Source organism: Scyliorhinus canicula, chromosome 10 (genome assembly GCF_902713615.1).
Source record: "Scyliorhinus canicula chromosome 10, sScyCan1.1, whole genome shotgun sequence".
Classification (NCBI taxonomy): domain Eukaryota; kingdom Metazoa; phylum Chordata; class Chondrichthyes; order Carcharhiniformes; family Scyliorhinidae; genus Scyliorhinus; species Scyliorhinus canicula.
Genome location: NC_052155.1, coordinates 115571055 through 115592129, shown reverse-complemented (window position 1 = coordinate 115592129; position 21075 = coordinate 115571055). Strand labels below are relative to the sequence as shown.

The 21075-nt window shown below is 46.6% G+C and overlaps 1 protein-coding gene across 3 annotated transcripts in view; it reads left to right on the top strand.

Annotated features, from left to right (window-relative positions):
* The window catches only part of LOC119972615, a 296819-nt gene extending 279957 nt beyond the window's left edge, over nucleotides 1-16862 (top strand). For all 3 annotated transcript variants that reach the window (XM_038809605.1, XM_038809608.1, XM_038809606.1), the window contains 2 exons: nucleotides 540-595; nucleotides 16540-16862. Coding sequence is in view for 2 of the 3 variants with exons in the window: in XM_038809608.1 (XP_038665536.1) it covers nucleotides 540-544 (5 nt within the window). In the remaining variant the exon portion in view is untranslated. The remainder of the gene's footprint in view (nucleotides 1-539; nucleotides 596-16539) is intronic.
* The last annotated feature ends 4213 nt before the right edge of the window (nucleotides 16863-21075 follow it).

Genomic DNA, 21075 nt, shown 5'->3' with positions numbered 1-21075 from the left:
TCATCACTCCAGTTAATATGCCCCCCCCCCCCCCCCCCCCATAAACTTATCATTCTTTCTTCCTCATCCTGGTTTGGAAAAGTCTGGTTGAGGAAGTTGATCTTCTGCCAAAATTTCAGAAGCTTTTATATGGCCTTAAGAAGCACCTCATCTAATCGGCAGCCTTTGCCACGGGTGAAATGACAAGCTAATGTGAAGAAATAGTGAGGCGCAAATATCATTCAGCAAGCATATGACAAGTTCATTATCGATCCACTCCATACTATCTATTTAATCTTTTTACGTCGAGTTCAAATTAATTTTAAAATCCCATATAGATCTATTAGAAACAAGCCTGTTATTATTGGATTATAAAAATCACCTTGTAATTATTCAACTATTTATAAGCAAGAAATCGTAGAACTTTTCTAAACACTGCTGCCCATTGAAAAGTTTGTTTACTTTGCTTGCTAAGGTAACCTTGATGTTCAATGATATTCTACCTGCATGAGTTGATTAAACAAAATCTCGAAATTAAATACTAATTTTATTTCACTCAGCTTGAAGACACATAATGGACTCTGTTCTTCATTATCAATTCCATCTAGTCAAAAATGTAAGTATTCTATTATCGTGTTATAAAGCAATTTATGTAAGGAACAGAATGATTTGGTACCATTCAATTTTTCTGTAATTTATCAACAGACTTTCCAAACTTAACAAAAATAGATGTTTCAACATTTAGTGTGTTGCTGCTGTTTGAGAAGTTTTTAATTGGAAGAGTCAATAGATGTACAATATTTCATAATCATTATGCACAATTATCAGAATGTTTTTACAATACAGTGGCATAATTTGAGGTATAAAAATTGGAATTGTTGCCAACAATGCCAAGAAAGTTTTGCAGTGCTCTTTACAACCTCAGCCTTCAATTCAGTGTGTTCCTTAATTTTCAATTGTATGCTTAATGCATACCTTTGATCACATCCATTATGGGATGTACATTCACAATTGAGTCCTACTGAATCTCATGGTGTGACAAAGAATGCTTGTTTCTGCAACACGATCTGAGGGTGTCATTAAACCTTTGCGGCCCTCTATGCAGAACCACCCTTTATGCTACTGACAGAAAGCTTTCCTTACTCTGCAATACAAATTATCATGAAAATGCCCGGCCCTTTAAATCGTACAGCTCACGATTTCCTACTTAACCCTCAAATAGCAAATTCCCACTTTTCAGTCCAAATACGACGAGGAGCCCACCCTGAATATTTCTTTTATATATGTATTTTTATTAGAGTTTTTCCATTTTTACAAATAATGTAACAGACACTCAAAATTGCTACAGTACAGCATAAATCCTCCTCCATACATGAATACAGAAAAAGACAGGCAAACACAAACACAATTGATTGAGTTTAGTCGTTAAACTCGGTGCTTCTGTTTATACAAGAAAAACTAATGAATGAATAAGCAAGAAAATGGGAAGAAGCGGATAAAGCCATTAAAACATGTAACATGAAAATGAAAATCGCTTATTGTCACGAGTAGGCTTCAATGAAGTTACTGTGAAAAGCCCCTAGTCGCCACATTCCAGCGCCTGTCCGGGGAGGCTGGTACGGGAATCGAACCGTGCTGCTGGCCTGCTTGGTAAGCCAGCGATTAGCCCTGTGAGCTAAACCAGCCCCACATGGTGCACACAACGTGTAGCGAGTTCAAAGCGGTGCCAAAAAACTAATCAAAAATCTTGCAGGAACAAGTCAGGATAAGGATCCCATACTTTTCAGAATACATCCGATTTAGAACAAAGTATGCAATTAGGAACTCCATTGAGATGCCTTTCAAGATAATTAGGAATATAGGATCAAATTCTAAGGCTGTAACGAATATCTTATCTCAAGCTCTTAAGTTCACCATACCAGTCAGATTTAATTTTGACACTGGACCACACACAATGTATTTAGTCTTCCTTGCTCTTGCATTTTTAGCACAGCAAGGGTATAGAAGGGTCAAATCTGTGTCCTAAGCTTGATGTATGTGATATGTAGATGGTGTAATATTTTTCAACTCCTCCCAGCTCGCAAACCACCCTCCCACAAACAGTTCCTTAATCTCCCTAATACCCCTTTCCGCCCATCCTCGAAATCTCGCATCCATCATCCCCGGCTCAAATCTGTGATTCCCCCTGAACAGCATCACCCTCAAACCCGCTCCCAACAAAGTGCTGCCGGAACTGCCTCCAAATCTTCAGCATGGCCATCACCACCACTGGACTTCCTGAATACTTCCCTGGAGCCAATGGGAGCAGCACGGTTGCCAGCGGCCGCAACCCTGACCCCCTACATGAACCCGCTCCATCATTACCCAGGCCTCCACCTCCCTCTTCCAACCCCGCATCTTTTTTGTTTCGCTCCCCCGACTGCCGTAGTACCACCTTCCTTATCCTGACCACTTTCCCCGCCCAGAACAACGAAGAAATCAACCTGTCCACCCCCTTGAAAAACGCCTTAGTCAAAAAGGCCGGCTAGCACAGAAATAAAAACAAAAATCGCGGTAAAATGTTCATCTTCACTGCCTGCACCCGGGCCGCCAGTGACAGCGGAAGATTATCCCACCTCAACAAATTGCCTCCACCCTCCCCACTAAACTTGAAAAATTTAACTTCCAAAGACCTGCCCAGTCCCGAGCCACCTGCAACCCCAGATACCTAAAATGAGACGTTGCAACATGGAATGGCAAATCCCCTACCCCGACCCCCATCCCTGGAGCAGAAACCACAAAATACTCACTTTTCCCCAAGTTCAGCCTGTACACCGAAAACGCCCCAAATCTTTGAAGCATACTCATTATGTTCCCCACCGAGGAGCTCGGCTCCAAAATCTATAGCAACAAATCATCCATGTACAAGGATGCCCTATGCTCCACCCCTCCTCCCACTATCCCTTTCCACAACTCCAAGCTCTTCAGCGCAATGGCCAAGGCCTTGTTCCAACGAAAAAGACTGAATTCATATTGATTGTGTGTATGTTTACCATCAGCTCCTTATTCAGCAACGTCACCCATGCCACAAACCTAGGCCCGATCCCAAACTTCTCTAACACCACAACCAGATAATTCCAGTCCACCCGATCAAACACCTTCTTCGCATCCTATCCAACCACTACCTCCAACTGATCCTCCCCAATCATCCTCGGAAGGCATACCTCCAACCTTAATGGCAACACCTTTGCCAATATCTTGGTGTCTACATTCAGTAGAGATATGGGCCTGTACGACCCACACTCCGCCGAGACCTTATCATTTTTTTTTTAGCAGCAATGAGATGAAGGTCTGTCCCATTGTGTTCAGAAACACACCCCTCCCCGCCCAACCATTGCGACCTCGAACATTTCCACCAGTAACGGCGCCAGCTTATCCTTAAATTTCTTGTCAAATCCCATCAGGAACCTCTCCAGCCCTCCACCTTCGCCATCTGCATATTCTCAATTGCCACCTTCACCTCTTCTACCCCCACAGACTTCTCCATTTCACCCTCCTTCGGGCACTCTAACCTCCCCAAACATTCCCTCATCTCCCACTCATCCTCTGGTGATTCTGACTTATACAAGTCCCTATAAAACTCCTCAAAAACCTTATTAATCTACTCTGGGGTTTGCCCGCCCTATACCGAACCCAAATTATCTCCCTTGCTGCAGGTTGCCTGTGGAACTGACTTGCCAACATATGACCCGCCTTCTCCCCATACTCATAGACAGCCTCCTTCACCCTTCTCAGCCGACGCATCGCTTTTCTCGTGGACAGCAGATAAATCCTTGTCTGCAACTCCTTCCTCGTCACCAGGAGTTCCAAGTATGTGGCTCCGCCACATACCTCCCGTCCAGTTCCAAGGTCTCTTCTATCAAGCGCTGGCGTTCCTTCCCCGCCACCTTAGCCTTAAATGGAATGACCACCCCCTCACCACTGCCTTCAGAGCCTCCCAAACCGCTGACTGCCAGACCCCCTCATTACAGTTAAACCCCACATACCCCTCAATCACCTTCCCCATCCTACCTCTCAATCCCCTTCCCCACCCTATCACAGAAATTCTGGTCTGCCAATAACCCCACATTCAGTCTCCACCCCGGCTTCTGAGCAAACCCCTTCTCCAGGACCACGTCCGTCCAATACTCTGATCTGTTAACCCTAGCTAACAGGGCCTTCCCCACCACAAAATGTTAATCCTCGAGAACACCTTGTTCACCGGGGAAAGAACAAATACTCCCAATCCCTCAGGAGTACAAACCTCCACAGTCAACCCCCCCCAATCTCCTCATAAGCCCATCCAACATCAACACAATCGCCCCCCCCCCCCCCCCCCCCCCCCCCCCCCCCCCCCCCCCCGACGGGGTCAGCGAGCACGGCTGGGACCTGTCCACCCTCCGTTCTAGCCCTGTGTTCCAATTCCCCCCCAAAATCAACTCATGGGTATCCAGATTCAGAATGGCAGCCAGCTTTTTTTTCATGAACCCGCATCATCCCAATTGGGGACATATACGCTAACCAATGCCACCAACCTCCTCTCCAGCGCACCCGTTACCATCAAGTACCTACCGCTCTGATCTCCCATCACCTTCTGATCATCGATTACTTTAGGTTACTCAAGTCAGTTACAAAAGATTCACCTGGTTTTTGGGTACATGTACGAAATATGTAGCGTTCAAATGTTTTGTTTTTCTTCGGAGAGCAATGCCGATCGAAGCACTTTATCACCTCATCATAACTCTTGCTTTTCTCTTCGCTATCAAAAGTGAATGTATTGTATATGTCTATTGCTTGAGGATCTGCTACCGTGAGCAGCAACGCAATCCACCTCTCATCAGGCTGTGCCTGCATGCCAAGGGCTGAAACATAGAGTCTAAATTGTTGCTTGAAAACGCACCAATTTTCATCAACATTACCCGAGACTTGAAGCCGGTGGGGTGCCTTTAAACCTTCCATCTCAAACTTCATCGTCGTTTGTTGCACTGAGTTGCAGATAGCTGTAGTCCACCAGGCCGGCTGGAGAATCTTCTCTTTCCTTTCTTCGGCCTATTTCGCTCCATCTTCTCTGTTGTTATCTTTAAATGTTCTGCACTCCTGGCATCCTGTTGTGTTCTGTGATACGGCCGTTGTAATGAGATACACAGAATATCTAGTTGTTTAACTAGAAAGATGATTTATTGACAAACACGTGGAATGATAACTAACAGATAACTATACAGGCAATAACTACCCTATGAATTCAGTGAATTTTACCGGACTTACTCGAAGTGTGACTATCCTCTGGTCTAACCAGCTACCAACTGACGGGTATCTCAAGCCACGTGAAGGATGTCTGACGCCATCAACTGGTTGGAGGTCACTTCATTAACTATCTACAAAACTGTGCACAGGCATATCACCGCAACAATGTCAGTCTGTTGCTTGACTAGTCTGCGGTACAGCTCTCCCAATTCTGGCACAAGCCCTCAGATTTTAAGGGCTCAGTTTGCCATTGTCATTTCTAGTGCCATAATTGATGCTTGGTGGTCCATCTGGTTTCATTCCTTATTGATTTTCAAGCAACTTGACACAACTGAGTAGCCATTTACAAGGCCAGTTATCCACATTGCTGTGGGCCTGGAGTCACATGTATGCCGGACCAATAAGGGCGGCAGATCTCCTTCCTAAAGGGACATATAAGTGAACCAGATGATTTTTTACAGCAATCGACAAAGTTATCATGGTCATCATTAGACTTTTAATTCCAGATGCCTATTGATTGAATTCAAATTCTACCATCTGCTGTGGTGGAATTTGATCCCAGGCACCACATTTTAGAAATACTTTGATATAGGCTTCAAATGTCATAACCTACAGGGTTACGGATCAAGCACTGAAAATTGGGATGAAGTTGGACAGCAGTTTGCTTGGTTGGCACAGCCATAATGAGCCAAATGACTTCTTTATGTATTGTAATGTTTAAATGTTCTATTTTTATTCGTGGCCATTTTTCATGAGTGAGTCTGTACAGCTAGCTCAGCAAACAACTTAGCAATATAGTATGATCTTCTTCTAACCCAAGTGATGAGCCATCAATTGCACGAGAGAAGAGTTGCTTTACAAAAGTTAGGCTTTAATAAACTAGAACTTAGCCCTGCTAAATGGACGACCGCCGGGCGTTTGACTATTTATACCTCGGCAAGGAGGCGTGGTTAACTCAGCCTCTCGAGGATCACTAGGTAGCAATCATATAACATTCTGAGGATTGAATCAGAACTTCATAGGATCACTAGGTAGCAATCAGTTAACATTCTGAGGATTGAATCAGAACTTCTCCTCTGTATCATTCATATTATACTGGTTGATGCCACTAATAACTATGCCACTAGAGAATTATTTTGTCTGTTATAAATAAATTATATCCTTTTACCTTATGATTACTTCCTCAATTATATTTTTTTCTTCATTTCATGCCCTTCATCAATTTATATTTCAAAATAAAAACATACTAAATATAGGATTTTGACAACAAAAACAAAGGGCGTTATTTAGCAGGCATAAATCAAAACCCGCTTTCAGGCGCGTTTGACAGGGTGTTTCTCGGCAGCTGCTCCACCGAGATTCATTACTTTGCCAGTTTTTTTGGGCCTTGGAGAATTTTTCCCTGTCAGGGCCTCACATTAGTAGATTTCCCGCACTGGCAGGAACGGCTCCTCGGAGATTAGGGCACCATTTTGACCAGCAGCCCTGATTTGTCCAGCGCCCCCCCCCCCCCCCCCCCCCCCTTTCACTTCCCTCCCCACCCCAACCCAACAACGTTCTCATGGCCGCTGGAATACCCCCTCACACTGCCTCCAATGGGCAAGGCCAACCAGGCTTGAGCCCTTTCTTCTAAATGGGCTGCTAACCTGTTACTCTGGCACTGGCAGTACCAAGGTACCTGGGTGCCAGGGTTCTATCCTGTCCTGACCCCCAACCACCTGGGGGGCTGTCTAATGGCCTGCCTGAACCCCCAAGGTACCATATTGCTTGGTCCCATTTGTGGAAACCAGTGCTAAATGGCACTATGTTGAGGTCCCGCAGGTGCAGCCATTGGTTCCTGGAGCTGTGTGAAAGCGGCACCCAGGTTTTTAAATGATCGGCCCTGCACGGAACCCAATTTGGGGCTCTCACAGGATTCACCGTGCACAGTGGTGGCTGAATCGCACCCAAAGTCTCATTATCAAGATATTGGATGGCGTGAACACATTGCAGGATAGCCGGAGGTGTGGGGGGTGGGGAAGAGGGGGCGGAGGCGCTGGTAAGTGAGAAAGAAATGGGCCTCCCAATTAATGAATGGCAGGCTAGCATCGTGGCTGATTAAGGAAGGCAGGTAAACCTTCTACACTACTGGCCCAATCAGATGGCTGGCGGTTTTGCAGCCTCAACAGCCCCACTGAAAAATATGGGGCAGTAAGGAGAACACAAGGATGTCTCCATTTTGACGCACCCTCAAGGGGATGGCAGAATTTTTAAAAATTTAATTGGGGTGTATTAGGCAGGTTCCCACACGTACCCTCCAGTGGCAGCATTCGGGCCAACCTTTGTCGCTGACAGACACTTCCTTGGCCATGGAACCTCCAACTCTGCCATGAAACTGGCAGCGTCGCCATGTAGCAACCTGGGAAAATGGCCCTTAATTGACTTCCTACTTATGCAATTTGCCGCCCACCCTCAATCAGTGGGGAGCCATGAAGCTGCCATTTCCACCATTGGGAAATTTTCCCAGTGATGTGACTGCATCAGGAAGCCATCCCAATATGGCACCAAGGCATTTTACTGACCCACCAGCCTCCCAGCTAGGACTGTGAACCTTCGTGGAATGGCCAGGAATCTGCTGCAATCAGCATCAACCTCCCAGTGACAAAACAAAGCATATCATATTTTTAAGTGTTGTTTTAAGAAATTCAGTCACATCATTTGTACTTCTAAATGACAGCTGGATCCGATTCTACGCCACTCAATTAAATTCAAATCTTAAACTGGAAAAGAACAGCCAGGAGGACTGTGATTAGCTGGGTCTTTTGGCAGTCTGCAATGGATTGGTGGGGGTTTGAATTTCACTGATGGGGCATGCCCCTGCTTTTAGCTTCAGTCTGCTGCCACCGCCATGCATTCTCAGGTAAGAAATACCATTAAAGTGAAAAGGTAACAACAACCTGTCAAAAGAAAACGGATTTCACCTTTTAAGAGGCAGTAAAATATTTCAGGCCAAAAGTGGGCTATCAGTCTGATTAACTTCCCCAAAATTAACTAGAGTAGTCACAGTCTGCAAGGCTCAAAGCGAGCGGAATTCTCAAAAGTGTCTCCAGGAGAGTGCCCAAAGTCAGCACGCAGAAGGTCCCACAAGAGAGGGGACGGCTAGGGACCTAATTTTAGGTAACGAGGCTAGGCTGGTGGCCAAAGTAACAGTGGGGGAGCACCCCGCAGACTGCGATCACAACTCCGTTAGATTCAAGATTGCCATGGAAAAGGACAGGGATGGGCCCAAAATCAAAGCTCTAAACTGGGGAAAGGCCGACTCCAACATGATCAGACACAACCTGGCCATACTGGATCGTGAGCAGACACTCTGAGTAAATCTGTGACAGAACAGTGGCGACACCCCAAGAAGAAAACAGGGAGAACACAGGACCAACATACGTCAATAAAGAGTGCCAAACAATGGAGGTGTGGTGAATATAATATATGAATGTATATATACTAATTCACACTGTTATTGTAAGCGCAGTAGTGCCATCCTACCACTAGGGGGAGTAGCGCTGGGAGCACTTAGGAACTTGTACTGGGCTCCACCCTTGGTTCCGCCCACGACTCCTCCCCCTAGTGCAGCTGTATAAGTATCCGTGTCCAGAGTCAGCCTGGGTCACTACGAGTTCATCGACAGGTAACAGGCTGGCTCTGAAGTAAGTCGATTAAAGCCTAAATTCTCATCGGAAACACGTGTCTTGTGAATTGATGGTTCCATCAATTTAATCGACTTAAGAACAGTAAGATCGATTATGGAATCGGCCCTCAAGCCTGGATGCCTGGAACTCAACCCGCAGGATGCAGAGGCTAAAGAAATCTTCTCCCACTGGATCCGGTGCTTCAAGGCCTACCTGGCCGAAGCAAGCACAGCCGAAACTACAGAGGATCAGAAGCTGAGTCTACTGCACGCGAGGGTGAGCCATAGAATCTCAAAGCAACTAAACTCGGCCAGTTCATATACTGCGGCACTAGCAGTTCTCGAAAAAATGTATGTAAGGCCAATTAATGAAGTTTACCCTCGCCATGTGTTTACGACTCGCCGTCAGCGGCCTACGGAATCACTCGCCAAATTCCTAAGAGAACTTAACAATTTGTCCAATGACTGTAATTACCAAGCGGTTACCGCGGCTGAACACAGGTAATTGGCGGTACGCAATGTTTTTGTAGTGGGCCTCAGGTCTAACTATGTGCGCCAACGACTGCTGGAAAAGGGGGCTCAGGACTTAGAAACGACTATGGAAGCTGCGACCACAATGGAGGTCTCCTTCCGCAGCCTTAACTCGTTCCCCGCGGACCCTGCGACCCCATCATGGGCCCCCGACCAACGACTCCCCAGGCCTGTGCTACGCGGCCGCCCAGCCACCATGCTGCCCCAGCCAGCCACTATGCTGCCCCAGCCAGCCACTATGCTGCTCCAGCCTGCCATTTCTGCAGCCAGAACCAGCACCCGCGGCAGCACAGAAACTGAACCTCACGTACAACAAGGAGAAATGCGTTTTCCGCACAACCAGACTAGCCATCCTCGGCTATGTCGTGGAAAACGGAGTCCTGGGCCCCGACCCGGACCGTATGCGCCCCCTCTTAGAACTCCCTCTCCCTCATTGTCCCAAGGCCCTCAAACGGTGCTTGGGATTTTTTTCCTACTACGCCCAGTGGGTCCCTCAATATGCGGACAAAGCCCGCCCACTCTTTAGGACCACACGATTTCCCCTGTCAGCCGAGGCACGCCAGGCCTTCGACAGCAGCAAGGACATCGCCAAAGCGGCCATGCGGGCTGTGGATGAATCCACCCCATTTCAGGTAGAGAGCTACGCCTCAGAGGTAGCTCTTGCAGCCACGTTAAATCAGGCAGGGAGACCAGTTGCGTTTTTCTCCCGTACCCTCTCCGCTTCAGAACACTGACACTCTTCAGTCGAGAAAGAAGCACAAGCCATTGTGGAGGCTATCCGTCACTGGAGGCACTACCTCGCAGGTAGGAGGTTTACCCTCATCACTGACCAAAGATCGGTTGCCTTCATGTTCGACAACTCGCAAAGGGGCAAAATTTAAAACGACAGAATTCTGAGGTGGAGGATCGAACTCTCCACCTACAATTACGATATCAAATATCGACCCGGGAAGCTCAACGAGCCTCCGGATGCCCTATCCCGCGGGACATGCGCCAGCACGCAGATCGACCGATTAAAAAGTATCCACAATGACCTCTGCCACCCGGGGGTCACCCGGCTCGCCCACTACATCAGGGCCCAAAACCTGCCTTTCTCCAACGAGGAGGTAAAAGCGGTCACCAGGGACTGCCCGATGTGTGCGGAGTGCAAACCGCACTTCTATAGACCAGACAGGGCCCATCTGGTCAAGGCTTCTAGGCCCTTTGAACACCTCGCGATTGATTCCAAAGGGCCACTCCCCTCAACTAACAAGAACATTTACTTCTTAAACGTCATAGACGAGTTCTGCCGCTTTCCATTCGCTATCCCGTACCCCGACATGACCTCCCACACAGTCATTAGGGCCCTGCATAGCATCTTCACCCTGTTTGGTTTCCGCAGCTACGTACACAGCGACCAGGGTTCGTCCTTCATGAGCGACGAGCTGTGTCAGTACCTGCTCGAAAAGGGCATTGCCTCGAGCAGGACTACCAGCTACAACCCCAGGGGGAACGGGCAGGTGGAAAGGGAGAACGCGATGGTCTGGAAGACCGTCCTACTGACCCTCCGGTCTAGAAAGCTCCAAGTCTCCCAGTGGCAGGAAGTCCTCCCAGACGCGCTCCACGCTATTAGGTCCCTCTTGTGTACGGCGACCAACCAGACCCCTCACGAGAGGCTCTTCATTTTTTCCAGGGGCACTACCACGGGGGTCTCACTTCCGGCATGGCTGAGGACGCTGGGCCCCGTACTCCTGAGGAAACACTTCAGGGGGCACAAAACCGATCCGCTTGTTGAGAAGGTGCGCCTGCTCAACTCCAACCCCCAGTACGCATTCGTCGAATTCCCTGACGGCCGTCAGGACACTGTATCCCTCCGGGATCTGGCACCCGCCGGATCCAGTGCCCCCTCTGCCCCCACAGAAGGATCTCGCACCCTACACCCCATGCTGCCGCCCCCTTGCGCTCCCGGGCCCACGAGCTCGCTCCACCAGTCCCGCGCACCCGCGCCGGCCAGCACCCAGCGCCCCCGGTCGAACCAAGAGAGTATGAAGCTCGAATACAACCCTCCCTGGAGTCCGTCATCGTACCCCAACACACTACACCCGTATAGCCACCGCAAGAGGCTGCAACCCCGGTGCTCCACAGGTCTCAGCGGACAATCCGACCGCCGGACAGACTAGACCACCACCACCGCCGGACTTGATTTTTTTTGCAGGGGTGAATGTGGTGAATGTAATATATGAATGTATATATACTAATTCACACTGTTATTGTACGCGCAGTAGCACCATCCTACCACTAGGGGGAGTAGCGCTGGGAGCACTTAGGAACTTGTACTGGGCTCCACCCTTGGTTCCGCCCACGACTCCTCCCCCTAGTGCAGCTGTATAAGTATCCGTGTCCAGAGTCAGCCTGGGTCACTACGAGTTCATCGACAGGTAACAGGCTGGCTCTGAAGTAAGTCGATTAAAGCCTAGATTCACATCGGAAACACGTGTCTGGTGAATTGATGGTTCCATCAGAAGGGTGTCCTCAGTGTGAAGATGGGGCTTCATCTCCAAAAGAACTGTATGGTGGTCACACCAGTACGGTCATGGCTGGATGCCCTGTGTCTGGCAGATTTTTGAACAAGTCCAAATAATCCCATTTTCTGGCCTTCCCGCACATTTTTTTATTATTCAATATTTATGTACTTGCTTTTTAAAATCATAATGGATTATGCCCTCTGAAATGGCTATCTAGCCGCACAGTTATGTAAAACTGCTTTGATAGATAGATAGAGAAATACAGCACAGAACAGGCCCTTCGGCCCACGATGTTGCGCCGAACTTTTGTCCTAGGTTAATCATAGAATTTTGGACAATTTTTCATGGCCAATCCACCCAACCTGCACATCTTTGGACTGTGGGAGGAAACCGGAGTACCCGGAGGAAACCCACGCAGTCACGGGGAGGATGTGCAGACTCCACACAGTTAGTGACCCAAGTCGAAATCGAACTTGGGACCCTGGAGCTCTGAAGCAATTGTGCTATCCACAATGCTACCGTGCTGCCCTTAAGAAGTTAACCTACACTCCATTATTCTACCCTAATCCAAGTACCTATCCAATAGCCGCTTGAAGGTCCCTAACTTTTCCGACTCAACTACTACCACACGCAGTGCATTCCATGCCCCCACTACTCTCTGGGTAAAGAACCTACCTCTGGCATCCCCTCTATATCTTCCACCATTTATCTTAAATTTATGTCCCCTTGTAATGGTGTGTTCCACCCGGGGAAAAAGTCTCTGACTGTCTACTCTATCTATTCCCCTGATCATCTTATAAACCTCTATCAAGTCGCCCCTCATCCTTCTCCGTTCTAATGAGAAAAGGCCTAGCACCCTCAACCTTTCCTCGTATGACCTACTCTCCATTCCAGGCAACATCCTGGTAAATCTCCTTTGCACCTTTTCCAAAGCTTCCACATCCTTCCTAAAATGAGGTGACCAGAACTGCACACAGTACTCCAAATGTGGCCTGACCAAGGTTTTGTACAGCTGCATCATCACCTCACGGCTCTTAAATTCAATCCCTCTGCTAATGAACGCTAGCACACCATAGGCCTTCTTCACAGCTCTATCCACTTGAGTGGCAACTTTCAAAGAACTATGAACATAGACCCCAAGATCTCTCTGCTCCTCCACATTGCCAAGAACCCTACCATTAACCCTGTATTCCGCATTCAGATTTGTCCTTCCAAAATGGACAACCTCACACTTGTCAGGGTTAAACTCCATCTGCCACTTCTCAGCCCAGCTCTGCATTCTATCTATGTCTCTTTGAAGCCGACAACAGCCCTCCTCACTATCCACAACTCCACCAATCTTCGTATCATCTGCAAATTTACTGACCCACCCTTCAACTCCCTCATCCAAGTCGTTAATGAAAATCACAAACAGCAGAGGACCCAGAACTGATCCCTGCGGTACGCCACTGATAACTGGGCTCCAGGCTGAATATTTGCCATCCACCACCACTCTCTGTCTTCTATCGGTTAGCCAGTTTGTTATCCAACTGGCCAAATTTCCCACTATCCCATGCCTCCTTACTTTCTGCATAAGCCTACCATGGGGAACCTTATCAAATGCCTTACTAAAATCCATGTACACTACATCCACTGCTTTACCTTCATCCACATGCTTGGTCACCTCCTCAAAGAATTCAATAAGACTTGTAAGGCAAGACCTACCCCTCACAAATCCGTGCTGACTATCCCTAATCAAGCAATGCCTTTCCAGATGCTCAGAAATCCTATCCCTCAGTACCCTTTCCATTACTTTGCCTACCACCGAAGTAAGACTAACTGGCCTGTAATTCCCAGGGTTATCCCTATTCCCTTTTTTGAACAGGGGCACGACATTCGCCCCTCTCCAATCCTCTGGTACCACCCCTGTTGACAGCGAGGACGAAAAGATCATTGCCAACGGCTCTGCAATTTCATTTCTTGCTTCCCATAGAATCCTTGGATATATCCCATCAGGCCCGGGGGACTTATCTATCCTCAAGTTTTTCAAAACGCGCAACACATCTTCCTTCCTGACAAGTATCTCCTCAAGCTTATCAGTCTGCCTCACGCTGTCCTCTCCAACAATATGGCCCCTCTCGTTTGTAAATACTGAAGAAAAATACTTGTTCAAGACCTCTCCTATCTCTTCAGACTCAATACACAATCTCCCGCTACTGTCCTTAATCGGACCTACCCTCTCTCTAGTCATTCTCATATTTCTCACATATGTGTAAAAGGCCTTGGGGTTTTCCTCGATCCTACCCGCCAAAGATTTTTCATGCCCTCTCTTAGCTCTCCTAATCCCTTTCTTCAGTTCCCTCCTATGCTTCTATGCTTTGCTTTGGACTCTAAGGAATCAGGGATATGTGGATCATGTGGGTAATTGGAGTTGAGGTTGAAGAACTGGTCAGCTCTGCCATAAATTTAAAAAATAATGCCGCAAAAGGGCAGAGGAATGGGACTAAACTAAACCAAGAGCAGTCTAATTAGTCTCATTCATCTACTCTTCCGCTATAGCTTTGTGAATCTTTCCTTTTCAAGTGTATTTTTATAATATATTTTGAAATTTTACAAGGCTGACCAAGTATTTGTCTATGCATGTGTGGTTATATTTAAATGTCACTGTCCTCTTAAATTTGAACTTCTGCCAAGTGGATTGTGTAAACCTTCATTTGCCTCACTGCCAGGCTAAAGATTTGCTGGAAGTTTATATTAGCTATTCAAATTATATCATACCAAATTCAGAACATTGATCACAAAATACAATGGACCAGCTTGCCTGACTTGCATTCCCATCACAAATGTTATCCTTCACACTAAAACAGAGCCTATGGTAATTAGAAACATTAGCAATCATTATTTCTAGAATTCAGAAGTACATCAATCTTTATTGTGCTTGGAAAATGTGCTTATTGAAGATATTCATAGTTGATAATTAGCTGAGCCCATTTACTGCTGAAATGTTAGTCTGAACTGCAGGGCAGTCCTTCATAAGACTTCATGCAGTACGAATTGGTCAAACATAACATAAAATTTAAAGAAAAATATATTTTTGACAGTAAATCTTACAGCCAAGGCTTGTTGAAAATCATCAATAGTGATTGTTCCTTTCCATAAAGAATTGTTACAGTTGCTTTTTGAGTATCTTTTATGCTTTGGAGTTTTCTTACCTTCTGCTCCTTGTCCTGGGGAAAGTGAGACAAGTGGAACACAAACCATGAATGGTTTCCTATCAACAATCTTTCTTTCTTTAAACAATCTTATTTAACTAGGTGGAACAAATTTTGAAATATCAAGCTCCTATACTGATAGCACATCAGTGTATTGTTATTTGTATCCCATAGTAGATTTTAATATGTAATTTTAATAGAAATATATTTTTTCCCTTCCCTCTCCTTCTGAACGTAATCACTTATGCTGGTTCCTTGAACCCTAACAGCCTTTATCAAGATGGCAGTTCTTTATGCATGAACCCAGACAACTAGCAATTAATTCACCCATAGGAGGCTGAAACACCTATGGTTGATACAGTCTAACCAGACACGTACTTTCCAGCAGGAGTTACTGCACAGTTATCGGTCTTGGAAACCCTGGCTGATGTTCTTCCCCATTGTATCTGGAGAAACTGAGGCCAATTACAACTTCTCTAGCTCCTCAACTGAATTCAGCAGCGGCCACAAAAATGAATCTAGAGTCTCATTACCCATGCTATTATGGGTTTTGCCATAATGCTATCAGCATGTTTATCCATTCCTTTAAATCTATTTCAGTTACAAATTAATTCAATAACAATAAAACAGGTTCTTATTTTTTCAATCATAGGACTCTGTTTAACCTAGTCTCTAGGTTGGGCTGAGAGAAGTCTGCAAAATGGCGAGGGCCTGGACAGTCTGTCACCCTATTGTCAGTATGCCATCTTGCCCGAGGTGGGGAAGGTAGCAGACATCCTTCCTAGCATTTTACCAGTGCCGGATGGGTCCATCTCCATGTGACAAAACTGACAGGTGCACCACATTGGCATTTCAGTAGCTTTGTGGGGTGGATGGAGGGGAGTGTACAGTGGCGACCCTCATTTTCTGAAATATTTTTGTCCTTTGGGGAGTCTCATTCAGCAATGACCAGCCATGTGGCAGACATCATTGCTGGCTTTCCTCACCAAGCTCCTCCTTTCTGGTTTTTACCTGACTGGCCCAGACTATTGCCAACCCACTTATCTTACTTTGAGGGCACATGTCCATCAATGTGCCCATGAGTTCTAGGTGCAATTCCGGCAATAGCCACTGCTCATAGTAGCACTGCTGAGACCCTATGACTGGGCGGGCAACTCTTGGGGGATGGCTGCCCTTAATTGGCTGACGCTTTGGTGGTGAACCTATGCTGCCTCTGAAAAATACCAAACTGTTTTCTTACAGAGTTATTCAGGATTACCTTGTTTCAATGATAGGATTGTGGTTCTTTCCTTATAAAAATAGCACTTGAAATTTGTGTATGTAATATCGAGAAACAACAAATTATAATGTTTTTCAAGAAATCTGCACAGTGATCTTAATTTATTTACATTTATTTTTGTTGATTCAGTACACAGCTACCACAACCCTCTTCAGGGTGCATCAGCCTCGTTCATTCATCGACTGACCGAAATAGCTAGTTTAGAATGCGATACTATTCGACAAGAAAAAATACGCAAGCTGAAGAAGAGATCAGACTGCTGAAGATATTTAAATTGTTATACTGTCAGCTTAATGTTTCAGTGCTAAAACAAAACAATATTGAATAAGATGTGACTAATGGAACTGATATAACCCAATAGAAACAACTATGTTTGCCAAACTGAGCTATCTGGTCAGGATTTTATATTTACCTGCACCTTAGAAAAGATAATAAATATATATTGATTTACATACTGATGTAATAAAGTCTTCATTATGGCACAGCTCAGAATAGAAATTCAGTTCTGTGTCCACATCTCTGTGTCAACTTCCAAGTTATATGTTCCAGCTCTGTTTAAAAATTAAGAATTTTAATCCAGGAGTATCTGGAATATATTTTAAGTGGATAATATGCAAATTGTTGATAGTAGCAGTGGGAATCAAATTCTTTTTTTTATCTATCAATAGACAATATGCTAAGAAAGATAGGCGAGGCCTTGGCAAGTAATACTGGATTTAGGATTCTGTTGTGTTATAACATATGGAGCAGAAGTTGACTATTTGGTTGATCGAGCTTCTTTCTCTAATCAGTAGACTCTTGGCTAAACACCTACATCAATTTCACTTTGCCATCCTATTCCCAGATCAAATATAATAATTGACTGAACATCCACAGTTTTCTGAAGGTAGAGAATTCCAAAGATTCACAACCCTCTGAGTGAAGAAATTTCTCCTCATCTTAAACTTAAATGATTGACCCCTAATTCTGGGTTTGTGATCTGTAGTTCTAGATTCTTCAGCAGGGGGGATATAGCTTCTCAGTATTTACAGAGAAACATACATAGAAAATAGAATCAGGAGTAGGCCATTCGGCCCCTCGCATGCTGCGCTATTCACCATGATCATGCTGATCATCAAATCACTACCCTGATCACATCTTCCCCCCCATAATCCTTTCATTCTTTTAGCCCCAAGAGCTATATGTGATTCCTTCTTTAAAACACACAATGTTTTCGTCTCAGCTACTTTGTGTGGTAGTGAATTCCGCAGATTCACCCCTCTCTGGGTAAAGAAATTTCTCTTCACCTCAGTCTTAAAAGAAGTTATCCTCAAACTATGACCCCCTACTTCTGGACTCCACCACCATTAGGAACATTCTCTCTGAATCTTCCTGTCTAATCCTGTTAGAATTTTGTAGGCTTCCATGAGATCGCTTCTCAATCTTCTAAACTCTAATGAATAGAATCCTAACCGACTAAATCTCTCCTTATATTACTGTCCTTCCATCCCAGGAATCAGCCTGGTTTGCTGCACTCCCTCCATAACAAGCACATCCTTCCTCATATAAGGACACTAAAGCTGCACACAATACTCCAGGTGTGGCCTCATCAATGCCCTATACAATTGTTGTAAAACATTCCTATTCCTATACTGAAATTTTCTCATTATGAAAGCCAACATATCACGTGCCTTCTTTACTGCCTGCTGTGGCTTCACTCTGTCAAGCTGTCTAAAAGTGTTGTATGTTTCAATGAGATGCCTCTCATGCTTCCAAATGCAGAGAATACAGGCCACTTCTACTGACTCTCGCCTCATGAGAAAGCCACTCATCCTAGGAATCAATTTAATGAACTTTTATTGCAGTAATACAAGTATATCCATCCTTAGATAAGGAGAACAAGACTTCCAGTGGCAGCTATGAAGGAGTAAGTCACACATTTGGTGGCTCCCGCTCGGGTCGGACTTTTGGACAGTTGTGTACTGAATTCCCACATCGATGCATTGAGAGAAGGACTAGAAGTGCTCATAAAGGCGGAAACAGAAAGACAGAGAAGGCTTGGGCTGAAGCTGCAGCGGGAGACAGCATGACGGAGGACCAGACCTCTGGTTTGTCGACCCAGCGGTAAATGGAGAAGCTAATGCAAGTTATTCAGGAAGGCTTTGCTAAACAGAAATGGGACTGCTTGGACCCGATAAAAGAGTCGATTCAGCAGCTGGAGCTTAGATTGGAAGCCCAAGATCGGGCGATCCAGAAGGTGGAGAAGGCGATGGCTGAGCAGGAGGAACATCAAACTGCGGTGGAGTTGGAGGTAGGGATGCTGAGAGATCAGCAGAAGAAGCTCCCGGAGAAGATGGAGGACCTAGAGAATAGGTCTCGCCGGCAGAACTTGAGAATCGTTGGGCTCCCCAAGAGGTCCGAAGGAGCGGACGCTGGGGCAGATATGTTTGAGAAGCTGCTGGGGGTTGGGGCATTCTCCCGACCCTTGGAGGTGGACAGGGCTCACAGAGCACTCGCGAGGAAGCCACAAATGGGAGACCCTCCGAGGGCAATGGTGGTGAGATTCCATAGGTACTTGGATAAGGAGTGCATTCTAGTGGGCCAAGCGGACACGGAACTGTAAGTGGGACACTAGTATCCTGCGGGTCTACCAAAACCGGAGTCTGGAGGTGGCCAGGAGAAGTGCAGGCTTCAACCAAATTAGGTCGATCCTTTGTAAGAAAAAGGTGAAGTTCGGACTGTTGTATCCTGTCCGTCTCTGGGTCACGTACGAGGAACAGCACTTTTATTTTGAGTCGCCCAAGGACGCGCTGGACTTCATGAAAAGGAAAGGACTGGTGGTGGACTGAGAACTTTTGAACTTTGCTGTAACGTTCATGTTTTTTTTGTTTCTCTGTTCTTTAAAAAAAAAAAGTTTCTCGTTTTTCATTTTGAGGAAGCTGTTTGTAATGCGTTCTATATTGATTTGGGACCTGTGGCAGAGCTCAGTAAGTTAAGGTTTTCATCTGCACTGTTGGGGGATGGAGGTGTGCTTGTTTAGATTTTGGTGTTTTTCTGTTGGGCAATTGTGTGGGGATTGTTCGATGTTGGAGTATGTTTGTATGAGCGGGGGAGAGGATGGGGAGGGAACAATAGGTGGGAGACTATCCGGCACCAGGGATGGGGGCCACCAAGCTATCTGGGCGGGCTAGCTCACGGAAGCACGGTGGGGTGTGTGCATATGTTCAGTTTATCAAAGGGTTTAGGTTACAGAGTGTTGTTACGAGGGGGAGGAGGGGAAATGTTCTGCTGATGAGGGAAGGACTTGGCCAAGGGACAGAGAGGAAGTTGGGGGGCAGAGGCTGCCTGGGGGCGGACCGGTGGAGGCACGGAGCATGGGCTGGAGACGGGCCCAAAAAAGGGGATGGCTGATCGGCGAAGTGGGGGGGGGGCAATGAGCCCCCCAACTAGGCTGATCACCTGGAATGTTCGAGGGTTAAATGGGCCGGTCAAGAGGGCACGTGTATTCACACATCTTAGGGGACTGAAGGCGGACGTGGTAATGTTGCAGGAGATGCACCTTAGAGTAACTGACCAGATTAGATTGAGGAAAGGCTGGGTCAGTCAGGTCTTTCACTCGAGACTGGATTCAAAGACTAGAGGGTGCTGGAGGTGAAGTTTGGGTTGGCGAGGGGAAACAAATTCAGGTATCTGCAGGTGCGGGATTTCCTACGTAAACAGGTGTCAACCTTCCCGCTCCTACCGCTAAGGGGGTTTCAAGACAGGGTAGTTTCCAGAGGGTGGGTCGGAGGAGGGAGTGTTCGGACATTTACAAGGAACTTATGAGGTCAGAGGAGATGCAAACCGAGGAGCTGAAGCGCAAGTGGCAGCAGGGTAGCATGGTGGTTAGCATAAATGCTTCACAGCTCCAGGGTCCCAGGTTCGATTCCCGGCTGGGTCACTGTCTGTGTGGAGTCTGCACGTCCTCCCCCTGTGTGCGTGGGTTTCCTCCGGGTGCTCCGGTTTCCTCCCACAGTCCAAAGATGTGCGGGTTAGGTGGATTGGCCATGCTAAATTGCCCATAGTGTCCTAATAAAAGTAGGGTTAAGGGGGAGGTTGTTGGGTTACGGGTATAGGGTGGAAACGTGGGTTTGAGTGGGGTGATCATGGCTCGGCACAGCATTGAGGGCCGAAGGGCCTGTTCTGTGCTGTACTGTTCTATGTTCTATGTTCTAAGTGGGAGGAGAAGCTGGGAGGAGAGATAGAGGATGGTCTATGGGCAGACGCATTGAGTAGAGTCAACGCGTCCGCATCATGTGCCAGGCTCAGCCTGATACAATTTAAGGTCGTTCACCGGGCTCACATGACAGTGGCCCGGATGAGCAGATTCTTTGGGGTAGACGACAGGTGCGCAAAATGTGCGGGAGGACCAGCGAACCATGTCCACATGTTCTGGGCACGTCCGAAGCTTTGGGGATTTTGGCAGGGTTTGCAGATGTCATGTCCATGGTGTTAAAACCAAGGGTGGCGCTGAGTCCAGATGTGGCAATTTTCGGGGTGCCGGAAGACCTGGGAATCCAGGAGGAGAAAAAGGCAGACGTTCTGGCCTTTGCTTCCCTGGTAGCCTGGAGACGGATACTATTAGCTTGGAGGGACTCAAAGCCCCCAAAGTCAGAGACCTGGCTTTCGGACATGGCTAGCTTTCTC